General features: G+C 48.2%; 1 protein-coding gene across 2 annotated transcripts; it reads right to left on the bottom strand.

The window, feature by feature from the left end:
- Window positions 1-6,836: 6,836 nt before the first annotated feature.
- On the bottom strand, window positions 6,837-21,956 carry LOC119505526 (alpha-1-microglobulin/bikunin precursor). 2 transcript variants are annotated; one of them, XM_037798353.1, is made up of 10 exons: window positions 21,735-21,851; window positions 20,335-20,477; window positions 18,779-18,855; window positions 17,808-17,921; window positions 17,236-17,337; window positions 16,520-16,566; window positions 9,379-9,460; window positions 8,131-8,298; window positions 7,645-7,818; window positions 6,837-6,953 (listed from the first exon to the last, which is right to left on the bottom strand). In XM_037798353.1, the coding sequence occupies exons 1-10, from the start codon at window positions 21,849-21,851 to the stop codon at window positions 6,922-6,924; spliced, it is 1,056 nt and encodes a 351-aa protein (XP_037654281.1). In that variant the 3' UTR covers window positions 6,837-6,921. The 2 variants fall into 2 exon arrangements, with proteins under 2 accessions (XP_037654281.1, XP_037654280.1); XM_037798352.1 differs by lacking the exon at window positions 6,837-6,953 and adding an exon at window positions 6,988-7,188 and having other exon boundaries at window positions 21,735-21,956.
- Between the last annotated feature and the right edge of the window lie 273 nt (window positions 21,957-22,229).

The following is a 22,229-nucleotide window of genomic DNA, read 5'->3' as shown; positions in this document are numbered from 1 at the left end:
TTCCTCCAGCCTTGCTTTGCTGCCAGGGGGAGGGGTCCACGACCTGGCACCTTTAAGCACCCACACGAGGAGGATCGGAGCTGCCTGCTTTGTCTGATCGTTGGGAACAGAGCTGTGCTGGTATCACCCCATCATTGGGCTGATTAGATAGAAAAGAGTTGGACATTCTACTTTCTTGCAAAGCCAGCAGAGAATAAGCCCAGTTGTGATTTAGAGCACTCAACATTCTCTGCCTTCCAGAAAGAAAACCGATCAGAGTAAGTCCTGTGAAATTCTAGGTACCTTCTCATATGCTGTCACCTCATATCCCCCTCTTCCTCCTCACCTCAGTCCACTACTTAGTTGGCCTCTGCAGACTTGCTGCGAATTCCAGTAGATACTCAGCCATCCCCTGGGGCTGCCTCGGTCAGATGGGTAACGAGGTGGCAGGTGGTCATTTCTCTCTTCCGACCTCTGGTTCCCCAGAAGCTGGCATTGCCCAGAGGAAAAGTCTTACCAAGGTGACCCTCAGCTTGCGTTCTCAGAGACGCCATTTCCATTAGTGCAAATTCCACTACAACGCATAGCTTGGTAAAACCAAAAAGCCTCCCAGTTCCAGCCACTGGCCCCCTTATTTCCAGCAATATCTACCTTATCCAAATTCCAGCTCAGCCAAAGGATTGTAACAGGCTCTTCCAGTTCATCTCCAGACACCCGGCTCAGTCTTGACTTCTGGAAGGATTTTGTTGTCCACCTCCCAGTTCTGTGACCACTGTAGGACTTTTCCACCACAGCCCCTTGGGGCCTGGGGCCCCAGGAGGTGGGGCTGTTTCTGTCATTCTTGGTTGCCCACTGACTTGGATACAACTCTCTTCAAGCCCCACAGTTCCCAGGATGGGGATGGCTTCATTTTGCCATTCATGGACCCCAGAGGGGAGGTGAGAAAAGCACACCTCCCCACTGCAGGTGTTTTTTTTGCCCCACCCCCACCCCCCCATCTAGGGTCAGTTACTCCAGACCAAGAACTGTGCAACGTGATGATGGGTGATACGTCAGGTTTGCAGAAGCCCGTGGAGTCTCTCAGCTCAGCGAAGAACAGCGGTGCTGTCTGTGCCACAAATGGATGCACTTGTCCCAACACGGTTCTACCTTGCCCCGTGCCCAAGTCAACCAGCAGGTCGCTGGGTGGCATTCAGAAATTAGGAAACAACATGGAGGAGCCACTGGAGCACAGCGGAGTTTCCACATCTCCACCAGGTGCACTGCTCAAAAACCACCAGCTGCGGTAGCAAGCAAGGAAGCTTTACCACCATCCTGCTTGATAATTCCAGGGTTGGCGCTTTGGGATGGACTCTTGGCTGAGAAAAGGATACCAGGGTGTCGTGGTGAGCAGAGAAGGGCAGTCCGATGACACAGAGGAGAAGTGAAGGGCCCCCTGGATTCTAGGAAGGCAGGTTTTTTTGACATCAGATTTCTAGCTGGGCAAGACTTCAGTTTGAGCCTTTACCTCTTGCACTTTGAAGAAGCACCAGAGAAAAACTCGACAGGGCATGTTTTCCACTGTGAAGCTGAACCTCCTCAGCCTTTAGGAGGCTCTGATTCTTGAGCAAGGCCACTTGCTTGCCCCTGGATTTGGTCTAGACCCCTTGGGAAGTGGGCACGCATCTGGAGAGATGTCAGGGACACAGCACACACTCTCGGGGTGGGGGTGGGGGGTGCACGGGTTCACAGAGGCTTGGAACGAAGCGGGGACATGGATGGGGAAGCAAGGCCCCCTGAGACTGCCTGAAAGGGGCCAGTGCCCAAATACTGTCAGCGTTAACAGATGCGCGCGAAGAGCCCGGAAGAGGTGTCCCAGGGCACAGCAGACAGCCTCCTGCCTTGTCGAGCTGTGGCATGTCCCTAGCTTTGCCCCTGCTTTGGGGACAGTGGCAATGCCCCCATCTCTGGGATGTATCTGAAGCAGGGCTCCCAGAAAGGCTGGTGGTTTGGACAGAACCAAGAAGTGACGGCTCCACCTGTCCCCTGGAAACGATAGGAGGGGAGCTCCTGGCCCAGCCCTGTCTGGGCCCCTGTATCCACCTGAGCCAGTGGGAGAGCTGGGAAGGGGCCTGCACCTCACCTCATCACTGTGGCTCATGTTTGCTAGGCCAGTTATGGTGAACCAATGAAACTTATGTTTCCCAGCTGGTTTCCCCTTTTCAGGGTTTTCGGATTTCATTGTGTTTGTGGTTCCCCCCTCATTTTGGCTGAAGAATTGTGGGCAGTAGAACCCTGGCTCCCCAGGAAAGGACCCTGTGATTTCTACAAGAGGAGGCACCTGCTCCCGCTTTAAAGGAGGGTCAAGTCGGCTAGGTAGCTGGTGGACATAGTCATGCCACCCCCAGCACTGCCGGTGTCACTTTAAAGGGTCACCTCGTGCACAGAGGAGGACTTGCTGGGTTTGCAGGTGGGTGCTTGCATCACGGCCCACCCAGGACCCGCCCACCCAAGCAGGTGAGGCCCCAGGGACAGGTGTCCCACTGGGCACCTGGACTCTTCGAACCAAAGTTCCTTAAAGGGGCACAGCCCAGCCTTGCCCGCAACCTCAGGGGCCTGGGATTCCTGGGGCACCTCCTGAAATCCAGGTTGTTGGAGACAAGACCAGTCAGGAGGGGGGTCTCCTCCCCCAGCCCAGGTGCCAGCTGGTCTCCACCAAGGATCCTTCCACCCAGGCAGCCAGGGTGGGTGGGTCCTTGTGCAATCAGCTCATGGACTGACAGGGGGCCGGGGCTCATCAGCCAGGGCAGAGAGAGAGAAAGCTGGGGGGCTGGGCTGGGCTGGGGGCCTTCAGCCCCAGCAGGCAGCACGTCCAGGGGGATTCAACCCCAAGCATCAGGAAATCATTTTGTACTACCACCTGAAGCAAAGATATTTTTTAAAAAGCGTAACTTATTTTTAGTTGTTTTCTGATCCTTTTTCTTTTCCCTGTCACTTCACACCAGTGATTCGTTCACATCAGGTAAATCATAAGAAAGCCTTGGTGCCCCCCTCTCTCTCCTGCCCCCTACTCAGTAACTGCGTGCGTGCACCCCTGCATCCTTTCTCAGTAGCTAAGATGTTCTAGGCAATACCATGGACACATCTGTGTCTCTGAGTGCAAGAAACTCAAGTCATCTTAAAAAAAATACAAAAAAAAAAAATTTACAAAAAAACAAACACACAAAAAATATCTTTTTTAGGCCAGAGTTTTTCTACAGGTATTAATGAATATTTTTCTTAATCCTTATAAGTTTTATGTGTTTAATATTTCTTAATACCGGTAGCATTAATTTATACTTTTGTAGCAACACAATATTTTTATAAACAGCCAGTGTTTGGCTAAAGTCTTCACGAGGGGTTTATGCAGGGGCGTTCTGGGGTCCCTGTGTACCATGTACTGTATTTAAAAAAAAAGTTACCTAGTGTCACACTTGCTGTATTACTTAACAAAGGACGTGCGCAGTCTCCTGTATCGTTGGTGTGCATCCAACAGCTCTCCAAGGAGTCAGATTGCATGGGGGTTGAGTTGACAGTTCTTGTTGTGATACATAAACCCCCGAGACCAAACTTGAGGGTTTATTTAGGGTTTTCTGTTTGTCCTTTGGGCTTTTGTTTCACTTTGTTTGGATACCGTTTCTCCATTTACAGCCAGATCAGTTTCGTGATGTTTAAAACTTTCACTGATGTCAAATGGAGGAAAGGGACAGAAAAAAAAAAAAGAGATTTTTTACAGAGTAATAAAAATTGAAACTGAGCTGTTTAAATGTTGCTGTTTCTACCTGTCTGTTCTTGTCTGAAAGTGGGACATTCCCAGGGAGAAGAGGAAGGTTCTGCTTGGTTCCTTAAATCACCAAAAGCCCCAGCCCAGAACTCAGTAACACCTTACCCCAACCCCAACCCCGATTCTTGAAACATTATTTCCCAGTTGGTCGATGCCAAGGCAAAAAGACATCGTTTTAACAGTTAGAGAGCATCAGTTGCTTAAATGATTCCATGTCAGTGTTGTATTTATGGTTTTACAATAAAATGACCTTTAGGAAGATGGTGGTGTGTGATGGTATTTCTTGGGGTTGGGGTTGGGCCTTGCCAGGTGGTTGGGAGCACCGTATTGCAGGGGCACTGATGAGTGGAGGGTACCAGAGTGGGCACCTGTGGGTGGCGGGCCTGGGTGCACCGCAGGGGGCACTGGTTGTGTGAGGTCGTGATTGGCACTTCCTTGGCTATGAGCTCCTGGGCAGCAGGGAGAGGCTTGCTCAACACTCAACTCTGGCACCAGGCCCAGCCCAGCCAATGTTTGGTAAATGAGGGAGGGACATGGGGCCAAGGGAAGACGTGGCCCCTCGCCGGTCTCATGTACGAGCTTTGTCCCTCGGAAGGATAGATGTATTTAGCCCAACGTCTAATGCACGCATCCAAGTTCGCCTTGCCCAGCTGTCATTCGTGGCCCCGTCGAGTCCCTTTCCCCAGCTTAGCCTTACACGTGCTGTGTTGTGTTGTCTGTTTTCTGGGGAAGAGTGGTCATGGCTTCTGCCAAAATCCTGATGGCATCTGTGACGCTAAAAACGTTCATCATGGGTGCGCTTGACAGTGAGCTCTGCGGGACCAGCCCAGAGTGGGCTTACAGCCCAGTGCCTCTCCCAGAGCCTGACAATCATATTTTACTTAACTACAAACAAACTGAAGGCTGGAGAGCGGACTGCCCAAAGACAAGGCGTCCCCGAAGTAGAGGGGAAGGTGACAACTCCTAAACTACAGCCTTCTGCTGCCAGGACAACCCTGTCTTAGTGTAAAATCTCCATCTTGTCTTCAAGGTAAGTGGGCAACAGACATCCCAAACCTTGGTTTTATCCCCCAGGTACTGGGTGTTCCTTAAGAGCATGCGGTACTGGGATCATCTGAAAAAATTCCATCAAAGTGTACATAAAACAGCGCATAAAGGCTGTTAAAACTGGGTTAGCGTCCCCAAAGCTGTGAGCCCTGCCCTCCAAACCATCCTTCTGTGGCTGTTTTATGCTGTTAAATAGAAAGCGTGGGCGTTTCCGGGAGCAGTGAAGTTTGGGGGCAGAACTCCCACGCGGTGCATCCCGGAGCCAAAGGGACCTTCCGCGTCGCCATCAAATAAGGCGAGAGCTGGGCCAGGCAAAAGGACAGCCTCTGGCCTTTAAGATTTAAACGAAACAAAATGTTTATTATGCAGGCAAATCTATTTTTTTTAAAACTGAAAATAATGTGGATGGCCAGTATCTAAGAGAAAATTTGAGGTGAGGATATTTAAGAACCAAGCGAATCTTTGAGAAAGGGCAGCCTTGAGCGAGTGTCACGGAGATGAATGCCCCCAGGACTGGGCAGGTCACCTCCATGGGTCGCGGGGGCCCCTGAGGGGGCCCTCTCGACTCCTCTCTGGCTGGTGTTGGCCCTGGGCTATCAGAACTTTTTTTCCAAGAGAATTGAGAAACCCAGGTTTTTATGCAGAAACCCGCTTTTTCAGTGGTGGATTCAGAACTGTGAAAATCACCTGGTGAGCTAAACATTCCATCCATCGGGCCATGCACCTATGGCTTGCACCCTCTGGTTTAAGCACTTGTCCTTGAGGTCACTTCAAAACATCTGTCTTTCCGGGGGCACCCTGACACTGCCATAGGGAGCTGGCCCTGCTGTGTGAGGGCACACGTGGCGGGGATCCGGGAAGGGACGTGGGACACGGTGACGTTTGCTGGTTCCAGGCTGGGGGCCCTGTCAGTCACTTCCCCTGCTCTTGTCCCCGCCCACTTCTGGGAGAGTCCTGGCCGTGACCCCCGGTGCTGGCCCCTCTGGATGGCCCTCTGTGTTGGAACCTGGGAGCCCCGAGCTCTGGGCTTTGGGAGAGTCAAAGTCCATGTGGACTGACTAGAGCTGCAGAGCTCTCCCTACACCCCAGTCCTTGCCCTGCCTTCTTCCTTCCTTACAGGACTCGTGAGCAGATGAGCTGACGGCCTGGGAGGGGAACCCCTGGCCGGATGAGCCGCGGCCCTCACAGCCCGGCCACCCCGTGGTGACGGGAGGGGAACCAGCCCTGCCTGGGTGTCTGCTATGGGTCAGCTGTTCCACTGCAGCACACACAGCTGAGGTTTTCACTTCCTCTGCGGCTGCAGCAGCCACCAGGGCTCTGGGCAGTTGAAGCGAGCAAGAAATAGTTATAAACCAACCAAGCGTGTGAAAATCTAGTGTGTCACACTGGAGACTCCTGAAGTTGGGTTCTTGGGCTAGGTTGGTGGGGAGAAGCCAAGCTACCAGCTAAGGCTTCTTGCTCTGGTCCAGGACCCAGCTGCTTGTCCTGGAGCCAATGGGAGTGTCAGTGCCCGTGCTCCTGCCAGGGGAAAGGTCTAGAACCACAGTCCCTGGAGATGGGGGCTCAAGTGCTTCGTGTAGAAACAGCCTGTGGTTTTTCTGCTCCTGGGGTCCGGTAGGTGGGGATGTGGCTGTAGCCAAAGTGAAACGGAGGGGGTTCAGTGCGACTGAGGACGGGATTATTTTGGGCACTTGGGGGCCATCTGCCCTGAACCACGGCACAGTAGGGCACAATTATTTCTTCTGACCCAGAGTTGCTAATGAAGTATGCAGAGTTTTTCCCTGCTTTCTTTTCTCGCTTTTTTAAGACAAAATCCCATTTTGCACTATTGTGGAGTGAATAGAAGTATGATTTTTGTTTCATAATTTGCATAGCCAATTTCACCTACTGAAGATAGTTCTATTACATTTCCAACATGAACATTTGTCAGCTCTGGAAAAAACTGGGGGTTTCTCATGGCCCTCCCCGACTTTGTCCTCCCCACCAATGAATAGTCAGGACATGGAAGTTCAGGGGGTTGTAATTTGGTTTTCTTTTATTTGAGCCTTGGGGTGGACACTGCTCCCTGTGTCCCCCTGGCCTGCGAATCAGCATCAGTTGGAGAAGCGCAGCAGCTCCTCATCCCCTGTGGACACAGAGACGTTCAGGGAGGGGGTGTGGGGCTCACCCTGAGGTTCCATGGCTTGGGGATTTGGAGACAGGGATGCCTCAGGGAGGAGGTCGGGCAGTGGGGCCCAGCAGAGATCTGGGCCCGGGACCAGAAACTTCTGCTTGCTGCATGGTTTGCGGTCTCCAAAGTGCATTCCACAGAACCCTGACTGTTTGCAGCCTCTGATTTATTTGGGGTGCCATTTTTTGCACTGGGGAAATCAAGGCATAGAAATCTTAAATGGCTACTTTCTCTCAAATGCTATTACCACTCTCATTATATCACTAAGGTCATTTAATAACAGCTGCCATTAGCTGAGCACTATGTGCTAGGCACTGTGAAGTCTCAGAGGCAGGTTCTCAGTCCCATTTTCCAAGGGGAAACCAAGGCTCTGGTTGGTACTTGCCCAGCGTAGCTGCACCAGAATTAGAGCCCGGCCCTGCCAGAGTCACCCCACCCTGCATACCCCCTGCCTGTACCCGCCCAGTGCCTACCCAGGTGCCCAATCAGAGCTGGGGTGAGGCCCCAGGCCTGGCCCCACTTCACACATGGGAAACTGAGGCCTGGCTGGTCACCAGGCACAGAGCCCAGAACTCAGCTATCCCCACTCCACCTCCTACCAGGGCTCTCCCAGCTGGACCCTGACAGCCTCCCGAGGGCCTCCTACCGTCTCCGGGAATGCCGCAGTACTCCTTGCACTCCTTCTCTGAGTAGAACTTGTTGCCGTTGCCATGGCAGCCCCCATAGATGAACTGGATGCACTTTCCCTGGACAGCATCAAATGCCCAGAGCTGGAAGTTGCCTCGGCAGGGTCCCTGGACTATGGGGAGGCTGCAGGCCGCTGCCGAGAGGAAGGGAGACACCAAGCATTGGTAATCTTTGAGACCACTGACTGGACACCTGGGAAATGGCCTGAGCCGGGGGATCTGGTCACCCAGAACTCCTTGTCTGTCCCCCTTTTACAGACTGGGAAACTGAGGCCCATAGGAAGAAGTGACTTGCCAAAATCATTCATAAGCAGATGCAGAATTCCTAGGATTTCAGGAAATTGGTCCCAGATTCCAACAGTAGAATGCCCTCTCAGAAGGCCAATCTGTTAGACTGGTGAGTGGGTTGTTGGGAAGGAAAGGACTGCGAGGGTGCTCACACTCACCCACAGTTCGGCAGGTCTGCAGACACTCCTTCTCTGAGAAGAAATTGTTGCCATTGCCCAGGCAGCCGCCATACTGGAAGGTCTCACAAGCCATGGATGAGCCATTGTAGAAATACCTGTTGATCATCCCCAGGCAGGGACCTTCCGCGTGCCCCAGCTGGCAGGAATCTGGGGAGGGCAGAACACCGGCACATACCGAGTGCTTATCGTGTACCTGCCACCAGGCTGGGCACTTAACGTGCATCATCTCGTTTAGTTTTCACCACTCTGCTAAGAGGAAGGACTATCAACTCATTTTATAGATGAGGAAAGTGATCCTCAGCGAGGTGAAGTGACTTGCCCAGGGTCACTGAGAGTCAAGATTCAAAACCATGTCTGTCAGAGTCCAAATCCCATGCCTGTTCCGTTCCACAACATGGGTGAGTTACCAGCAACCCACAGGCCCACTGCCTCTTCTGGGTTGGTCTTGTCTGCACGAAGAATCCCTAATAATAGTGGCTGATGTATTCCCAGCCCATATACCAACCAGCGTGACCTCTTCTCTGTGACCTGGCCTCTGTGCATTAGGTCTCGCTGTTCCGTAGAATGCCTTCCCCGTAAAACCCTCGCTGCACTTCTAGACACAGCAGGGATTCCTCCTCATCCATCGACGACTCTTTGATCCCTTCACTGCTCCGCCTCCAAACACCCTTTATCTGTCCTTCCCTTTTGGGTCCATCACTTTCTTTTTGACTGCCTCCCCTACTAGACCAGAAATTCCAAAGGGGCATGGAGTTTGTCTCTATGACCCCAGTGCCTGGCACAGGGCCTGGGACAGAGCAGGATTCAGTGTTTGCCAAGCATGTTGGGGAGTGAGCTGATCACGGAAACTTTTTGCTACACAAAGCATCCTTACCTCCTTCCCGAGTCACTCCTGCAAGAGCCCTGATGGTCAGCCCTCCATTGGATATACAAGGAAACCAAGGCTAACAGGTCACACTGTGATCCAGGCAGGGCCAGGACTCGCTTTTCACCGTGGAGATGAGAATTCCTAAGCTCAGGGAAGATGCCTTAACTCCTCTTTCTCCCTTACAGCCCTGGGACAGTGCAGACTAGAGGGTCCTTGACTGGATTTGCCTTTTCCAGGCCCAGGCCTTGGCAGAGAGATGAGAAAGAGATGTTGTGGTGGTGAGGACAGCCAGAGTGAGCCATCATGGGCCCCTCCTGCTGGAGAATGGCAGAACCGTGTGAAAAGGATGTGGTCATTACCTTCTTTCTTGGTGAAATCAGCTCCTAGTTGTCCAGCCCCTGATCCCTCGTCTTCCTGGGGTAGCACAGCCCGCCGAGCTCTCTGGGCAAAGAAAGAGAAGAAGCTGTTGCAGGGAACTTGCTAGCTCTGCTCACCCAGACCCCTGGAATTCCAAGCCTTGGGAAGCAAGGTGTGGACAGAAGCATGGATGATAGACTGATTACTGGACTGTTTTCCTAACAGCATCATCCCAAATCCTGGAATGAGCATCACAGGATAGATTTCTTGTCTGAAATGATAACCAGAACCAGAAGATATAACAATAGGCCCACTCCAGCTTCCAATTGAAATGCCCAAAGGAATATAATAATGGAGAAGAATCCAACACAGGGTCGGAAATCAGGGAAGGGCAGCATTCCCATTCTAGAAAATGAAAGGCATGGTGCAGCTGGTTTGCAGGAAGAGCTGGCCAGACCATCCTGAGGTGCTTGCAAAGGAAATCCATCTAGACAGGAAGGAGAAGGGTCCCCCGAGGAGTGCCCCTAACATGTCTAGCTGTAGTAGTGGGGACTACAGAGTAGTCAAGAAGCACTCTGGAAAACTAAAGGAAGCAGAAAAGCTATTTGTTTAATTTCAGAAAATCATGCAATTAAGGAGCCTAATAACATCAAATTTATAGTTAATTTTTAAAATTCTTATTTTCCAAAATTCTAGATTTTATCTGGAAATTGAGGTTTTTTTTCTTGTCTTTGCACAAAAAATTTGTGACTTTTCATTTATATTTTTGTTTTTTGGCCTAAATGTGAAACAACCTCATGTCAATTGTGATTGTATTCAGTTAGATGATTGTATTTTGTTGTTACCTCTTCTTGCGTTCATGAAAACTGTTTTTGCTAAGTTTTCAAATTTGCAAAATTAGCTTTTGAATGCTAGGAATGCTTTATTGAGATTTACTCTTGATTTGTTATTAAACTATTTTGGATGCAAAAGCAGAAGGAGTGTGGGTATAAAGTCCACTGAGGCAGCCCCCACCCAGCCTCATCTCTGGGAATGGAGTGTTGGGTACAGCAGTGAAATTGCCAGACTCCTAATGAGGGCATTTAAGGACCAAACTACCTGCCACCTGCAGGCAAGATCTGGAAACTGAAAAGGTAGAACTATAGTAATCTTTTCCCTTTTCCTTTAAAGTTGCAACTGAAAGCTGTAATCAGGGATTCCCACACACTGCCAGAACCCATCACAAGCTGGTGGCATAAAGGCCTTCCTTGGGGAGAGGGGAGGAGCAGAGAAAAATCATGGGACAAATTAAATAATGCACTTGATAAGACAAATCAGATTGAGCTGAAGAAATATCCCCACTAACCAGAGTGACACTAAGAAACAAGAGGAAACTTAAGCCATCAATGGAATTCAAGACAATATTGCATCAATCATACAGGAGCCAACAGATGTGGAAATGGAAAATATGAGAAAAGTAGAAAATCTTTTCAGGGGGAAATAATGTTGAAATTAAGCACATAGTGGAGAAAGTAAACTGTAGCTTAGATACTGCAGGATACAAATTTAAACATAAAATTTCCAGAAGGAGAAGCAATCAATATAGAAATAATAGAAGAAAACTTTTTGAGATGAAGACTTGCTTCATCCAATTATAAGGGCTCATAGGACAAATTTAATAAAGAGCCCCCACCTAGACATTTCCTGGGGACAAAGGATTAAGAAGCTGGTGGCTCTCAGATTAAATGACAACATTTAATGACAGAAGTCCCAGAGCAATAGCTGAGGGTTGTAGGAGAGAAAAGATTGTAACTCAGGGATTCTTCATTCATTCAAGCCATTGATCATATGATAGAACCACAGAAAGACATTCTCAAATATGCGAATATCCAGAAGTTTGCCCCCCTCCCACGTATCTTTCCTGAAAAAATTACTTGTAGAAATATTTCCACAAATTGAGAAGGGAATCTAAATACAAGAAAATGGAAGGTGTGATAGCAAAGAAAGGATGGTAAGCCATAAAGCCAATAAATATAGGGTGAAATAATAAATAATTGCTAAAATTATTGTGCGACAATGTAAATATTAAAAATAATTCTCAAAGGACAAGTGGAAATATTTAGGAATAAATATAACAAAAAAAGTGCAAAATGTGTACTCTGAAAACTGCTGAACATTGTTGACGGAAATTAAAGATCTCAACACATGGAAAAATATTTTGCATTCATGAATCAGAAGACTTAATATTATTAAAATGGCAATATTCATCTACAGAGTCAACACAATCAGAATCCCAGCCAGCTTCTTTGTAGACATTAACAAACTGATCCTAAAATTCATACAGAATTGCAAGGGACTCAGCATAGCAAGGACACTTCCTGACTTCGAAACTTTCTACAATGCAAGAGTAATCAAAATAGGTGTAACTGGGATATGGATAAAAACATGGACTAGAATTGAGAGTCCAGAAATAAATCCTTATGTTTACGGTCAAACTGATTTTCAACAAGGATGCCAGGACAAAAAGAGTAGTCTTTTCATCAAAAGTTTCCAGGACAAGGGGATAGCCATATTCAAAAGAATGAAGTTGGACTCTTACCTCACACCATATACAAAAATTAAATCGAAATGTATCAGAGACCTAAATGTCAGAACAAAAAACTATAAAACTCTTAGAAGAAAACATCGGGGTAAATCTTCATGACCTTGGATTTAGTAAAGGATTCTCAGATAAGACACCAAAAATCTAAGCAACATAAGAAAATATAGGTAAACTGGACTTCATCAAAATTAAAACCATTTGCACGTCAAAGGAGAACATCAAGAAAGTGGAAAGACAACCCACAGAATGGGAGAAAATATTTGCAAATCTGATGAGAGACTTGTGTCTAGAATATAAAAAGAGCTATTACAATTAATGATAAAAAGACAAATAAGTCAATTTAAAAATGGGCAAATGATTTGCATAGACATTTCTCCAAAAAAAGATATACAAATGGCCAAAAAGCACATGAAAAGATGCTAGAATCATTAGTTACGAGGTGAATGCAAATCAAAACCGTAATGAGATACCACTGTACACCCACTAGGATGGATGTAATCAAAAGGTTAGCTAATAACAGGTGTTGGAAAGGATGTGGAGAAATTGGAACCCTCAAATATTGCTGATAGGATTGAAAATGGTGCAGCTACTTTGGAAAACAATCTGGCAGTTCCTCACCTGGTTAAACATCGTTACCATATGACCCAGCTCCACTCCTAGGTGTATATCCAATACAAATAAACACATATATTCACACAAAAACTTGCACATGAATGATTATAGCAGCATTATTCATAATAGCAAAAGGTAGAAACAATCCAAGTGTCCATCAACGGATGAATGGATAAACAAGATGTGGTATATCCATACAATGGACTATTACAGGCCATAAAAAGGATTGAAGTATTGATACATGCTACAACATCAGTGAACCTCGAAAACATTTTAGTAAGCGAAAGAATCCAATAATAAAAGACCACATATTATATGGTTCCATTTATTTAGACGTTCAGAGTTGGCAAATCTATAGAGACAGAAAGTAGATTAACGGCTGCTTACAGATGAGGGAGAAGAAGGGAAATGAGGTAATATCAAAAGGTTTTAGAGCTTCTTGCTGAGATGATGAAAATGTTCTAAAATTAACTGTGGTAATGATTGCACATATATGTAAATGTACTAAAATCTATTGCATGCTTTAAACAAGTGAATTGTATGGTGTGTAAATTTCATCTCAATAAAGTTGTTATTTTAAGAAAAGAAGAGGTGGAAAATGTAAACATCAATCTCAGATCATATCCACAAAAACAGAGTGTGGGAAACTTGGGAGGAAGAAATGGAAGTGTATTATATTTCTTTCTTTTGCAAGAAGTTGTTTCATTCTTGATATTAAGAAAGAAACACAGCTTCAGTTGGCTTATGGATTAAGACGATAGAAACTTCCCTCATAACTGGTAATCAAAGAAAGAAACAAACTATTCTGAAGCTGAACAAAATGGTTCAGCAAGGTTTAGCTCTTAATTGTGTTCTCCACCTCCTCTGCCCCCAGTACTGGAAAATCATAAAGTGTATAATTCACTCTGAAACTCCCAGATCTAGAGAGAGAAAAATTGAGGGGCATCCCATCTTTATCCTTTTCTGACAGAGGAGAGGTGAAAATGGCTTCTGGGGAGAAAAGAGGGAAAACAGATTCGAGGCTTAAAACTCTCTCTAATGGGAGTGAAGATTCTGGGATGTACAATCTAATGCTCCAGGTTGTGCAGCCTTGGAACAGATGTACATCACCTCCAGCCCAGGTGGAATGAACTCTATATGAGATATTCATCAGTATTTCAGAAGAGAAAGCAGAGCAAGGGTATTCCAACCAAGATGGCTCACCTTAGGAAAGCTCTCCTGCCCTTTGCCCTCCCACAATTCTCTTGGACTTCAGAAAAGTGGATGGAACACAAAATATCCAGACCTTATACTAAAGTTGGGTGGGAGGTGACTGGGCTCAAATTTAGGGTGAAGAAGCCAAGGAGTAAATGACACCCCTACCCACTGTATCAGAACAAACAGAAAGGTCTGGATAACGCTGACCAAGCAGGAGCAAGAGTTTAAAAAAATGGTACAGCAGCTACCCAAACCTACCTCTGAAATCAGTAAATAAAAGTCTGAAGAAGACAAAGAGTCCAACTGTGGTGGCCACTGCCATGAGCTGCCTACATTTCCCTTCAGAGCTGGACGTACTTCCCCAGCTGCTGAGAGTGCTGCTGACAGACGATCCCCAGCTCTCAACACCTTTCAAAGACTGTCTCAGCTGAAGAGGGCTCACCCAAGGCCCTGCTCCCTTCCCAGGGAAGCCCACATTTAATGACTGATCAACATCGGTGTGTGGGTGGGTATTAAGGCCCTGCCCCTTTGCCCCACCTTGGGACAACTCTGAGGGGTCATCCCAGCCTCAGAGCTCCCTGTAGGGTTGGCTGAGGCATGGCTGTGACTATTTCTCAGCTCAGCATCTCCCTCTGCCCAGTCCTGTCTTCTTCCTCTCCCTTCCACAGGTGTTGATCGCAGGGAACCCAACCTGTGACACCAATTGAGAAGAAAACATAACTCAAGCAAAGGAAGGCAATTCCTCTGCAGTTTCAAGCTATATAATTACTTAATAAGAACATGTATTCATTAAAACAAGTCTTAAAAATGAAGGGAGAAAACAACTGAATGAGATGAAAAGAAAGAATCCAGACCTAAGTAAACAATTGAGAAGCAAAACAACATAAATTCAGAGCTAGTAAATACATTAGAAATAGGAACACAACAGGTGCCGCTATAAATGGAATGAATATCATAGTAGAAAGGCTGGTGATAATCCCAGTGGTCCAGATGGGGCAACAGTTTGCCCAAGTGGGAAGATGGAAAAGACAAAGAGATGAAAGCAATTTGAGAGAAACTAATGGATGTGGAAGATGATGGTTCTCCTGGATGCAAGATAGACCTTTCTGAGGTAGCAAAGCCCAACAAAAGGAATGGAAAACAAATTTGATAATATCATGCAAGAGATTTTCCCTGAAGTACAGAAGAAATTTAATCTGTAGATGGAAATACTGTGTTCCAGGAAAATTTGATGTAGAATTCTCAACACCAACACACATCCTTGTTAAGATGTTGGCTTCAAGGATAACGTTTTTCCAGGTAACTGGGCAGAAAAAAAACATATTGCCAAAAAGGAAAAGAAATGTCAGGTTGGCCTCAGGCTTTCCCACACCAGTACTTGGTGCTTGAGAACTATGGAGCAACATATGCAAAGTTCCGAGGGAAAGAAAATGTGGCCTGAGAATATTACACACAAACAAAATGCTATTCAAGTATGAAGGAAATGGAAGACTGTCAAACATGAAAGAATTCAGGAATAAACACCAACAAGCCCTACTGAGAAACACCACCTGGCAAAGAAATGGGGCTAATTAAGAGATTGATATAAATAAATAACTCAGGAATGGAGAGGCTGGGGTTACAGACACATAAGGCAAATATAGACTCCAGTAAATATAGAACTACTACTTCTAAACAACTGTGGGCATTACAGTGACAGAGTGGAATGGGAAACTTCATTTTTTTTTAAAATTTCTGTTAAATTTAAAATAAATTTTTTTAAAAATTAAAAAATATCTATATCATCCCATTTAACAGCAGTATGTCTGTATCTATCCATTCATTTACCCACCCTTCCTTCTCTCTTCCTGTCTGCATGTGTGTATGTCAACATTCCTAGAATAAGATGAATGTTGATAATTTGGGGGTGGTGAGATTTTTTTTTCTTTAAAAAATTGTTTTAGTTCTTTACACTGAGCATATAGTTGTTTTACAAAATCAATATTTTCTTAAACAATATAGAAACAAATATATAATGTTAAGAGTGTTAATTCTATGTGGGAATAAGGACTGCTGTTGTCTTATTTTTGTGCTTTCCTGTATTTTTTTTCAATTTTCAAGAAATGTTTTTAAAGAAATGTGGGATATGTTATTTTATATACATGTTTATATAAGTATATATTTATACATGTCTATATATGTACATATGTGTGTAGGTGTATATAGAGTTATCTACCAATAGAATAAAATAGGATCTATAACTTCCAAATAACCAGGAAAATAATGAAGGAAGCTTATCAATATGGCAAAAAGTAAGAAAATAAAAGGGAAGGGTAATGGAAGACCCCCCAAAAACAGAAGGTGGCCTAGGAGTGGAATTGGTTTGAGAAGCTGCTTGCTTTCAAGTTTGCTGTTTTTTAGGAAATCTATTGACTTTATTTTCATTTATTTTTACATGTTATGCATTATACTAAGAGTTTTCTAACATCTCATTGAATTCTAGCTCAACCCTGGAGGGTAAGTATAATGGACCCATTTCACAGGTGAGGAAAGTGGGGGTCCAGAATGGAGCAGCAGTTTGCCCAAGTGAGAGAGCCAAAATTGAGCCCAGGTGGGTCTGGCTTGGGAGCCCATGCCCATCCCTGCCTTCTCCTCACCCTTCCCTCTGGCCCTGCTCACAATACAGAGCAGGAGCCAAGCACGGGCAACTAAAATCACATGTGCAGAGCACCTAGTGGGGGATGTGTACGGGGGTGGGAGGAAGAGGTACTCACCGTGGGTTGGGTGGGCTCTGGCTTCTGTTCTCCGGGGACACACTCACCTAGCTCACAGGACAGGAAAGAGGGGTGAATAAGGCGACTAGGCTTGGGGGACTCCTGTACTCAGAGAAGACTTTGTTTCTTCTCTGGTGCTAGCGACAATGAACCAGATGGGTGCCAGGCCTAGAAATGTCTTGTGCATTAGCCCACTTCATGAATGGTTCCATCCACACGTCTTGCTCAAGGTCATTCATTGGAAAAGTGACAGATTGGTGGCTGCACTATCATCACCATCTGCGTGATCTCTACTCCCCCATCATTCCATCCACATCATCACAGATCGGCAGAGGAGCTAACATTCACTGAGCACTTACTAAGCACTGCTTCATCTTACTGACTCCTCACAGCAACCTATGAGGTAGGCATTAGTAGTCCCATTTTACAGATGAGGAAAATGAGGCTCTCAGAAGTTGACTAGCTAGAAGGCACCCAGCTAATCCCACGTCTGTGCCTCCCTAGGACAGGTGGTAGTAGAACAAACACTGAAGTGGTTCTGGTCCCAGCTCTGCCAGTGGCCCCAGCTCCTGTCTCTGTTAAGAGGGCAACGGTAACTGCGGTCCCTGCTTAGCTCAGGGGTTATGGTGAAGATCCAAGGGCTGGGGAGATGTTCTCTGGGGGCCAGAGAAGGTGAGGAGGGGGTGAGAAAGGTGAGGTGGGGGAGTGCCGTTTACCTCTGTTGGCCATGATGAAGATGGAGTCCTTGGGGATGCCCACGCCCAGTGCAAAGCCCCTGAACTCCTCCAGGAGGCTCTCCCGCAGCTCCGGCTGCCGCCCTGCAGGTGGGAAGCAGAGGAGATGCCTGGTACCGCAGGGGCTGGGCTGGCAGGGCCGGAGGAGGAGGTTTTGCCCGGTGGTTTTCATTTAGGGGAAGTTTGGAAACCATCCACCCAGGTCAATCTCTTTGATATACTTATGGAAAGATAGACTCCAAGAGAGGAAGAGGTTCCCTCTCCAGGCTCTCTCCACTGCTTCTTTTAAGGGCCTGGAGGTTCTGGAATTCTCTGGGTGTGGAATTTTAGAATCAAAAGAAAAGGACTGTTTATCAAATAGGAGGCTGAGCGCTACCTCCTCCAGGGAGAGTAAATGCTTCTACCTTTCACCTAATTGCATTTGCCAGAAGAAGAAAGCAAAGTTCTCTGCTCTCTGCCCCACCCCACCCCACCCCCGCCCCATCACTGTCCAGAAATCAAAGGTCTGCTCCCACCCCCAACCCCTACGCGCTCATCTAGTTATAAGCCTTTACCATAGAGCTCGGCGGTAGTGGAGGGTCCATGATGGCTGAATTTCTTGATCAGAAAAATGGCGTATTCATCATAGTTGGTATGCACCACATAGGACTCCATGGTTGCATTCCATTCTGCATGGGAGATGCAGGCAAGCCAAAAGCATCCTTTTGGTCAGAAGGCTCTTCCAGCCTGAGATCCTTCACCTATTTCACCCCACACCTGTCTATTCATCTGTCTATCCATATATTCACTTATTAATTCATCCATGTTCAGTCTCTCCATTCATCTGTATCCTCTATATATTCATCATTCATTCTTTCCCCATCCCTCCATCTACCTTGCATCTTCATACATCAGTCCATAAATTCATCCATCTTCCTTCCTTCCTTCCTTCCTCCCTCCCTTTTTTTCTTCATCCCTCCCTCCCTCCCTCCATTAATTTATCTATTAGATGATTGACTGATTGACTCATTTATCTGCCATCCATTCATGTATCCACTTATCAGTAATTTGTTCATTCTCTTGCTCCTTTATTCATCTATCCATCCATCTAAGCAAACATTCATATATTTAACCCTAACACAATTATTCAGGGCATAGAGTGTATTCAGTAAGCATCTATTGAATGAATTAATACATTCAAGCCCTGCTCCCTCTCAGTGCCATGCACACTGTGCATGGTAGATGCTTAGTAAATTTTTATCAGCTGGTTGCACATGCTGAAGGAGATGTGAAGACTGATGAAACCTTGGTGTTATGCTCGGCATGCAGCTCTGCTTATGGAACCAACATCCCATCCTGGACTTGAGAGAGAGGGAGAAGGGAAAACTAGAATAGGAATTTGGATAAAGGCTGGATGACATCTCAGAGAAATGGGAGGGCAGGTTGTAAGAGCAGAGAGCTGTGAGGCAGAAGAAAGGAGAGCTGAGGACAGCAAGGCATTTTTGAGCAAAGGAGAACCATGGATACCTCCTCGAATCCCACTTACTGGATCTGTGATAGCGGAACTTCCCATCAATGCTTGTTTTCTCATAAGCCCCGGATTTCTCTACACAGACCCCTTTCCTGGAAATGAACAGACCAAAAGGAAGGTAATTCCAGTAGAGACCCTGGTCCTAACATCCCACCACCATTGTGTCCCTTAACATTCCCAAGTGTCTTCTTTAATCCTCCCACCAGCCTTGGTAGATGGACATGAAGCATCACCCCATTTGACAGTTGAGGGAACACAGGAATAGAGGATAAAGGAACTAATCCATGCCAGCCTCTTGGCAAAGCCAGAGCTCAACACCAGCTTCCTTCACCATATCTGCACAGTATACTGATGCACCCAAGTCAGAGATGAGTTAATGCATTAATTCAGGAGTTATTCTCTGTCTCTCTCGCCCCAGTTTCCTTGTCTGTAAAATGCAGATAACGATGGTTTCTACTTCTCTTGGTTGCTGTGAGAACTGAGTGAGATAATATAAGTAAGGAGCATAGAGGAAGCATGAGATTAATACCAGCTATTATTGTGACACTGATTATCATCCAGTTAACACGTAGTGGTCTGTGTGCCAGGCCCTGTGCTGCGTGCTGGCAAACAGAGGTCAGCAAGACAGGCCCCTGCCCTCCCAGGCTGGAGGTGAAGGCAGTGTGATGGGTGCTGTGTGGGGAGAGGTGGGGCAGGATTACGAGGTGCTCTGTGAGCACAACGGTGGGCCTGTAACCTGAACCTGGGGGTGGTCAGGGAGGGCTTCTTGGAGGAAGTGACAAGGCACCCAGGAAAGTGTGGAGAGAGGCATTCCTGATAGAAGGAACTTCAGGTACAACGACCTGGCATGCAAGAGGGTGGAGGGTTCCAGGAAGTTTGAAAGAATGTTCCTTTGGGTTGGTCCTAGGTCACATGGGAGAGAGTGGGGCAGGGGAGTGGGGAGAGCTGGGACAGGCCTGGAAGGACACGTCAAAGGGCTGAACTTTATTTCCAAGGGTGACAGAGAGCCATGGAAGGGTCTTAAGCAGATCTAAATTTTCAAAAGGCCATTCTAGTTGCTGGGTGAACGATGGATGGGGTGGAAGGTTCCAGATTAGAGGTGGGGAGAAGAATAAAGGGGTTGTTGTCAACAAGCAGGCAAGAGAGGACGGTGGGTTGGCCCAGGGTTGTAGAAGTGTAGAGGGAAGAAGTGGGCAGACTGGAGAGACTTCGGAGGAGGATGGACACAGCTTGATGATGGTTGAATGGCTGTGGCAGCAGGGAAGACAGGTCTAGGATCTTTCCACCCCACCCTATGCCCCAGGTTTGCAGCGTGGGTCCCTGGCGGGTGGCAGTGCCCTCACTGAGCCACGGCAGGCCCACAGAGGAGAGCAGGTTGGAAAGCAGGCACCGTGATGAGGCGCTGCCGTGGAGGTGTGGATGGACGGCTATAGAGGGGTGTCCCGGGTGGAGATTTGTGGAGGGACCTGGCACACAGAGGTGGAAGTAGGGCCCTGTAACTTCCCTGATGCCAGGGCCGAAAGGTGGGTCCCTGCTCCCTCTGGGTCTCCCCTCCTAGCGCCACCGCTCACCGCCAGTGAGTGCTGGTCGAGCTGATCTCTGCCTGCGTCGCGCCCTCTTCCAGGACCAGTGTGCTCACGGCCAGCCTGTCCTTGATCTTCTTCAGCCATGGGCAGGTGGAGCCGATGGCCACCTTGAACCATTTCCCGTACATCTAGGATGCAGCCACAAGCTCTGGTTCACCTCAGGCCTCAAAGAGGACGTGGGCTGAAATCCGCTCCCCTCCTTCCCCACACCCACCGATGGCTTTAAGTCACAGTGTCTTGGGTGAGCTGGAGGCCACACACCTCTGAGGGAGGACAGAGCCTCATGGTGGGATTTCATGCTTCATGGCAAGCTGAGGAAGGAGACATGGCAGTGGGGTCCACCCCACCAGGCCTTACTCTGCTAGATGTATGGGATCCAAATTCTCACACCCTGAAGTCATCGACCACTGCTCCGCGAGAGCAGGAGTCCTAACTTTAATTCTTCCAGTGACGGGGTGCTCACCACCTCGCAAAGCAGCCCAGCGCTCCGTGTTAGAAGGTATCCCTTTCCTTGAGCTGAATCTGACTGGGCCGTGCAGGACAAGCCTGCTGCCCCCTCCTCTCTCCTGAACTTCAGAGAGGTGAAAGAGCTCCCACGCTCCTGCCGCAGCCCCTTCGCCCTCTTTGTTTCTCTGCCCACCACTCTTCCTTGTCCCTAAAAACAAGCCAAGTCCACCCGACACCAGAGCTGGAAGGGTGCAGGAGCCCCTCTGCTTTGACCCTGATACAGAGGCGGAGTCTGAGCCCCGGAGTGGTCAAGGCCCTGCTCAAGGTCACCCGGTGAACCCCAGGACTCAGCCCGCGCCCCAGACACAGTGGCCCTTGGCTCTCCCCGTCCTCACGCCTCTCCATGCCTCAGCCCCCTGATCTCTGGCAGGATTCTTCCTGCTTTTCTTCTTCCCATAATCCCAAATGCTCGGCCCCAAAGCCCGTGGGCATTGCCTGCCCTGTGCCACCCCAGATCTGTCTGCAAGCCAGGCCTGGGGACTGGGGACCCAAGACGGGCTAAGAGCGAGATGGTGGGTGGTGAGGTGTGTAGGGAATGGAGGGCTAGGGGTTGGGCAGGGAGATTCGTGCAACAGGTGCCTGCCTGGGGGCTGCAGGGACAGCAGCAGCCAGGCCACAGCCTCCTCTGGGGTGGCTTCTAATCAAAGCACAGATTCCCTCTGGAGCCCTGAGAGGACATTTGACTCAGACTGTCAGACGAGAGTCTCACAGAAGGACAAAAGCATCGAGTTGTCACTTCAAAGAATCCCGGCACAGGAAGGGCCCTTAGGGATGGACCCCCTGGGTTGCAGACAGGGAGACTGGGACCTCGCAAGGGGCAGGACAGACAACCCTCCCCCTGCTGCCCCCTCCACCCCTGTGAGGCCCGTGTCAGTTACCCGGGAGATGTCGAAGTTCTCCTGAACTTGGATGTCGTCGGGGGGCATGGGCACGGGGCTGGCGCTCACTGCCAGGCCCGTGGCCAGCAGCAGCAGCAGGACTCCACGGCTCCGCATGGCTCAGTATTCCTCTCACCTCGGGTCTCGCTCACAGGCTCCGTCTGAGGACAGAGGTGCCACCACCTCCCAGCCTGGGGCAGCTGTGAACTAAGGGGAAGGAGCCCGTGGCTTGTAGGTGACCTTGGTGTTTGCCCTGCTCAGCCAGGACCAATCAGGGCCCCAAGGTCCAATCAATCCCCTGGGGGCACCTGGCTGGGGTCAGTGGCACCGAGGGGCAAGGGTGGCTGTTTGGGAAGAGGCATCAGCCAAACACAAACAAGGCTCTGGCACCACCCAGGCTGGGTCCAGCTCCCAAAAAGCCTTCCCCAGAGACTCCCCACCTGTCACAGGGGAACAGGCAAGGATGGGGGAGACGCAGCACCTGATCTTGCTACT

The sequence above is a fragment of the Choloepus didactylus genome, chromosome 10 (genome assembly GCF_015220235.1).
Source record: "Choloepus didactylus isolate mChoDid1 chromosome 10, mChoDid1.pri, whole genome shotgun sequence".
NCBI lineage: Eukaryota > Metazoa > Chordata > Mammalia > Pilosa > Megalonychidae > Choloepus > Choloepus didactylus.
Note: the sequence above shows the minus strand (reverse complement) of the source record. Positions and strands in the feature narration are given on the sequence as shown.

Coding starts and splice junctions, on each gene's coding strand:
- LOC119505526 (XM_037798352.1), bottom strand. CDS start 21,851: ATGCGGAGCCGTGGAGTCCTGCTGCTGCTGCTGGCCACGGGCCTGGCA. Junction 9,461..16,519: donor CAGAGCCCACCCAACCCACG/GTGAGTACCTCT, acceptor TTCTTTGCCCAG/AGAGCTCGGCGGGCTGTGCT. Junction 7,819..8,130: donor GCAGACCTGCCGAACTGTGG/GTGAGTGTGAGC, acceptor TCCTCTCGGCAG/CGGCCTGCAGCCTCCCCATA.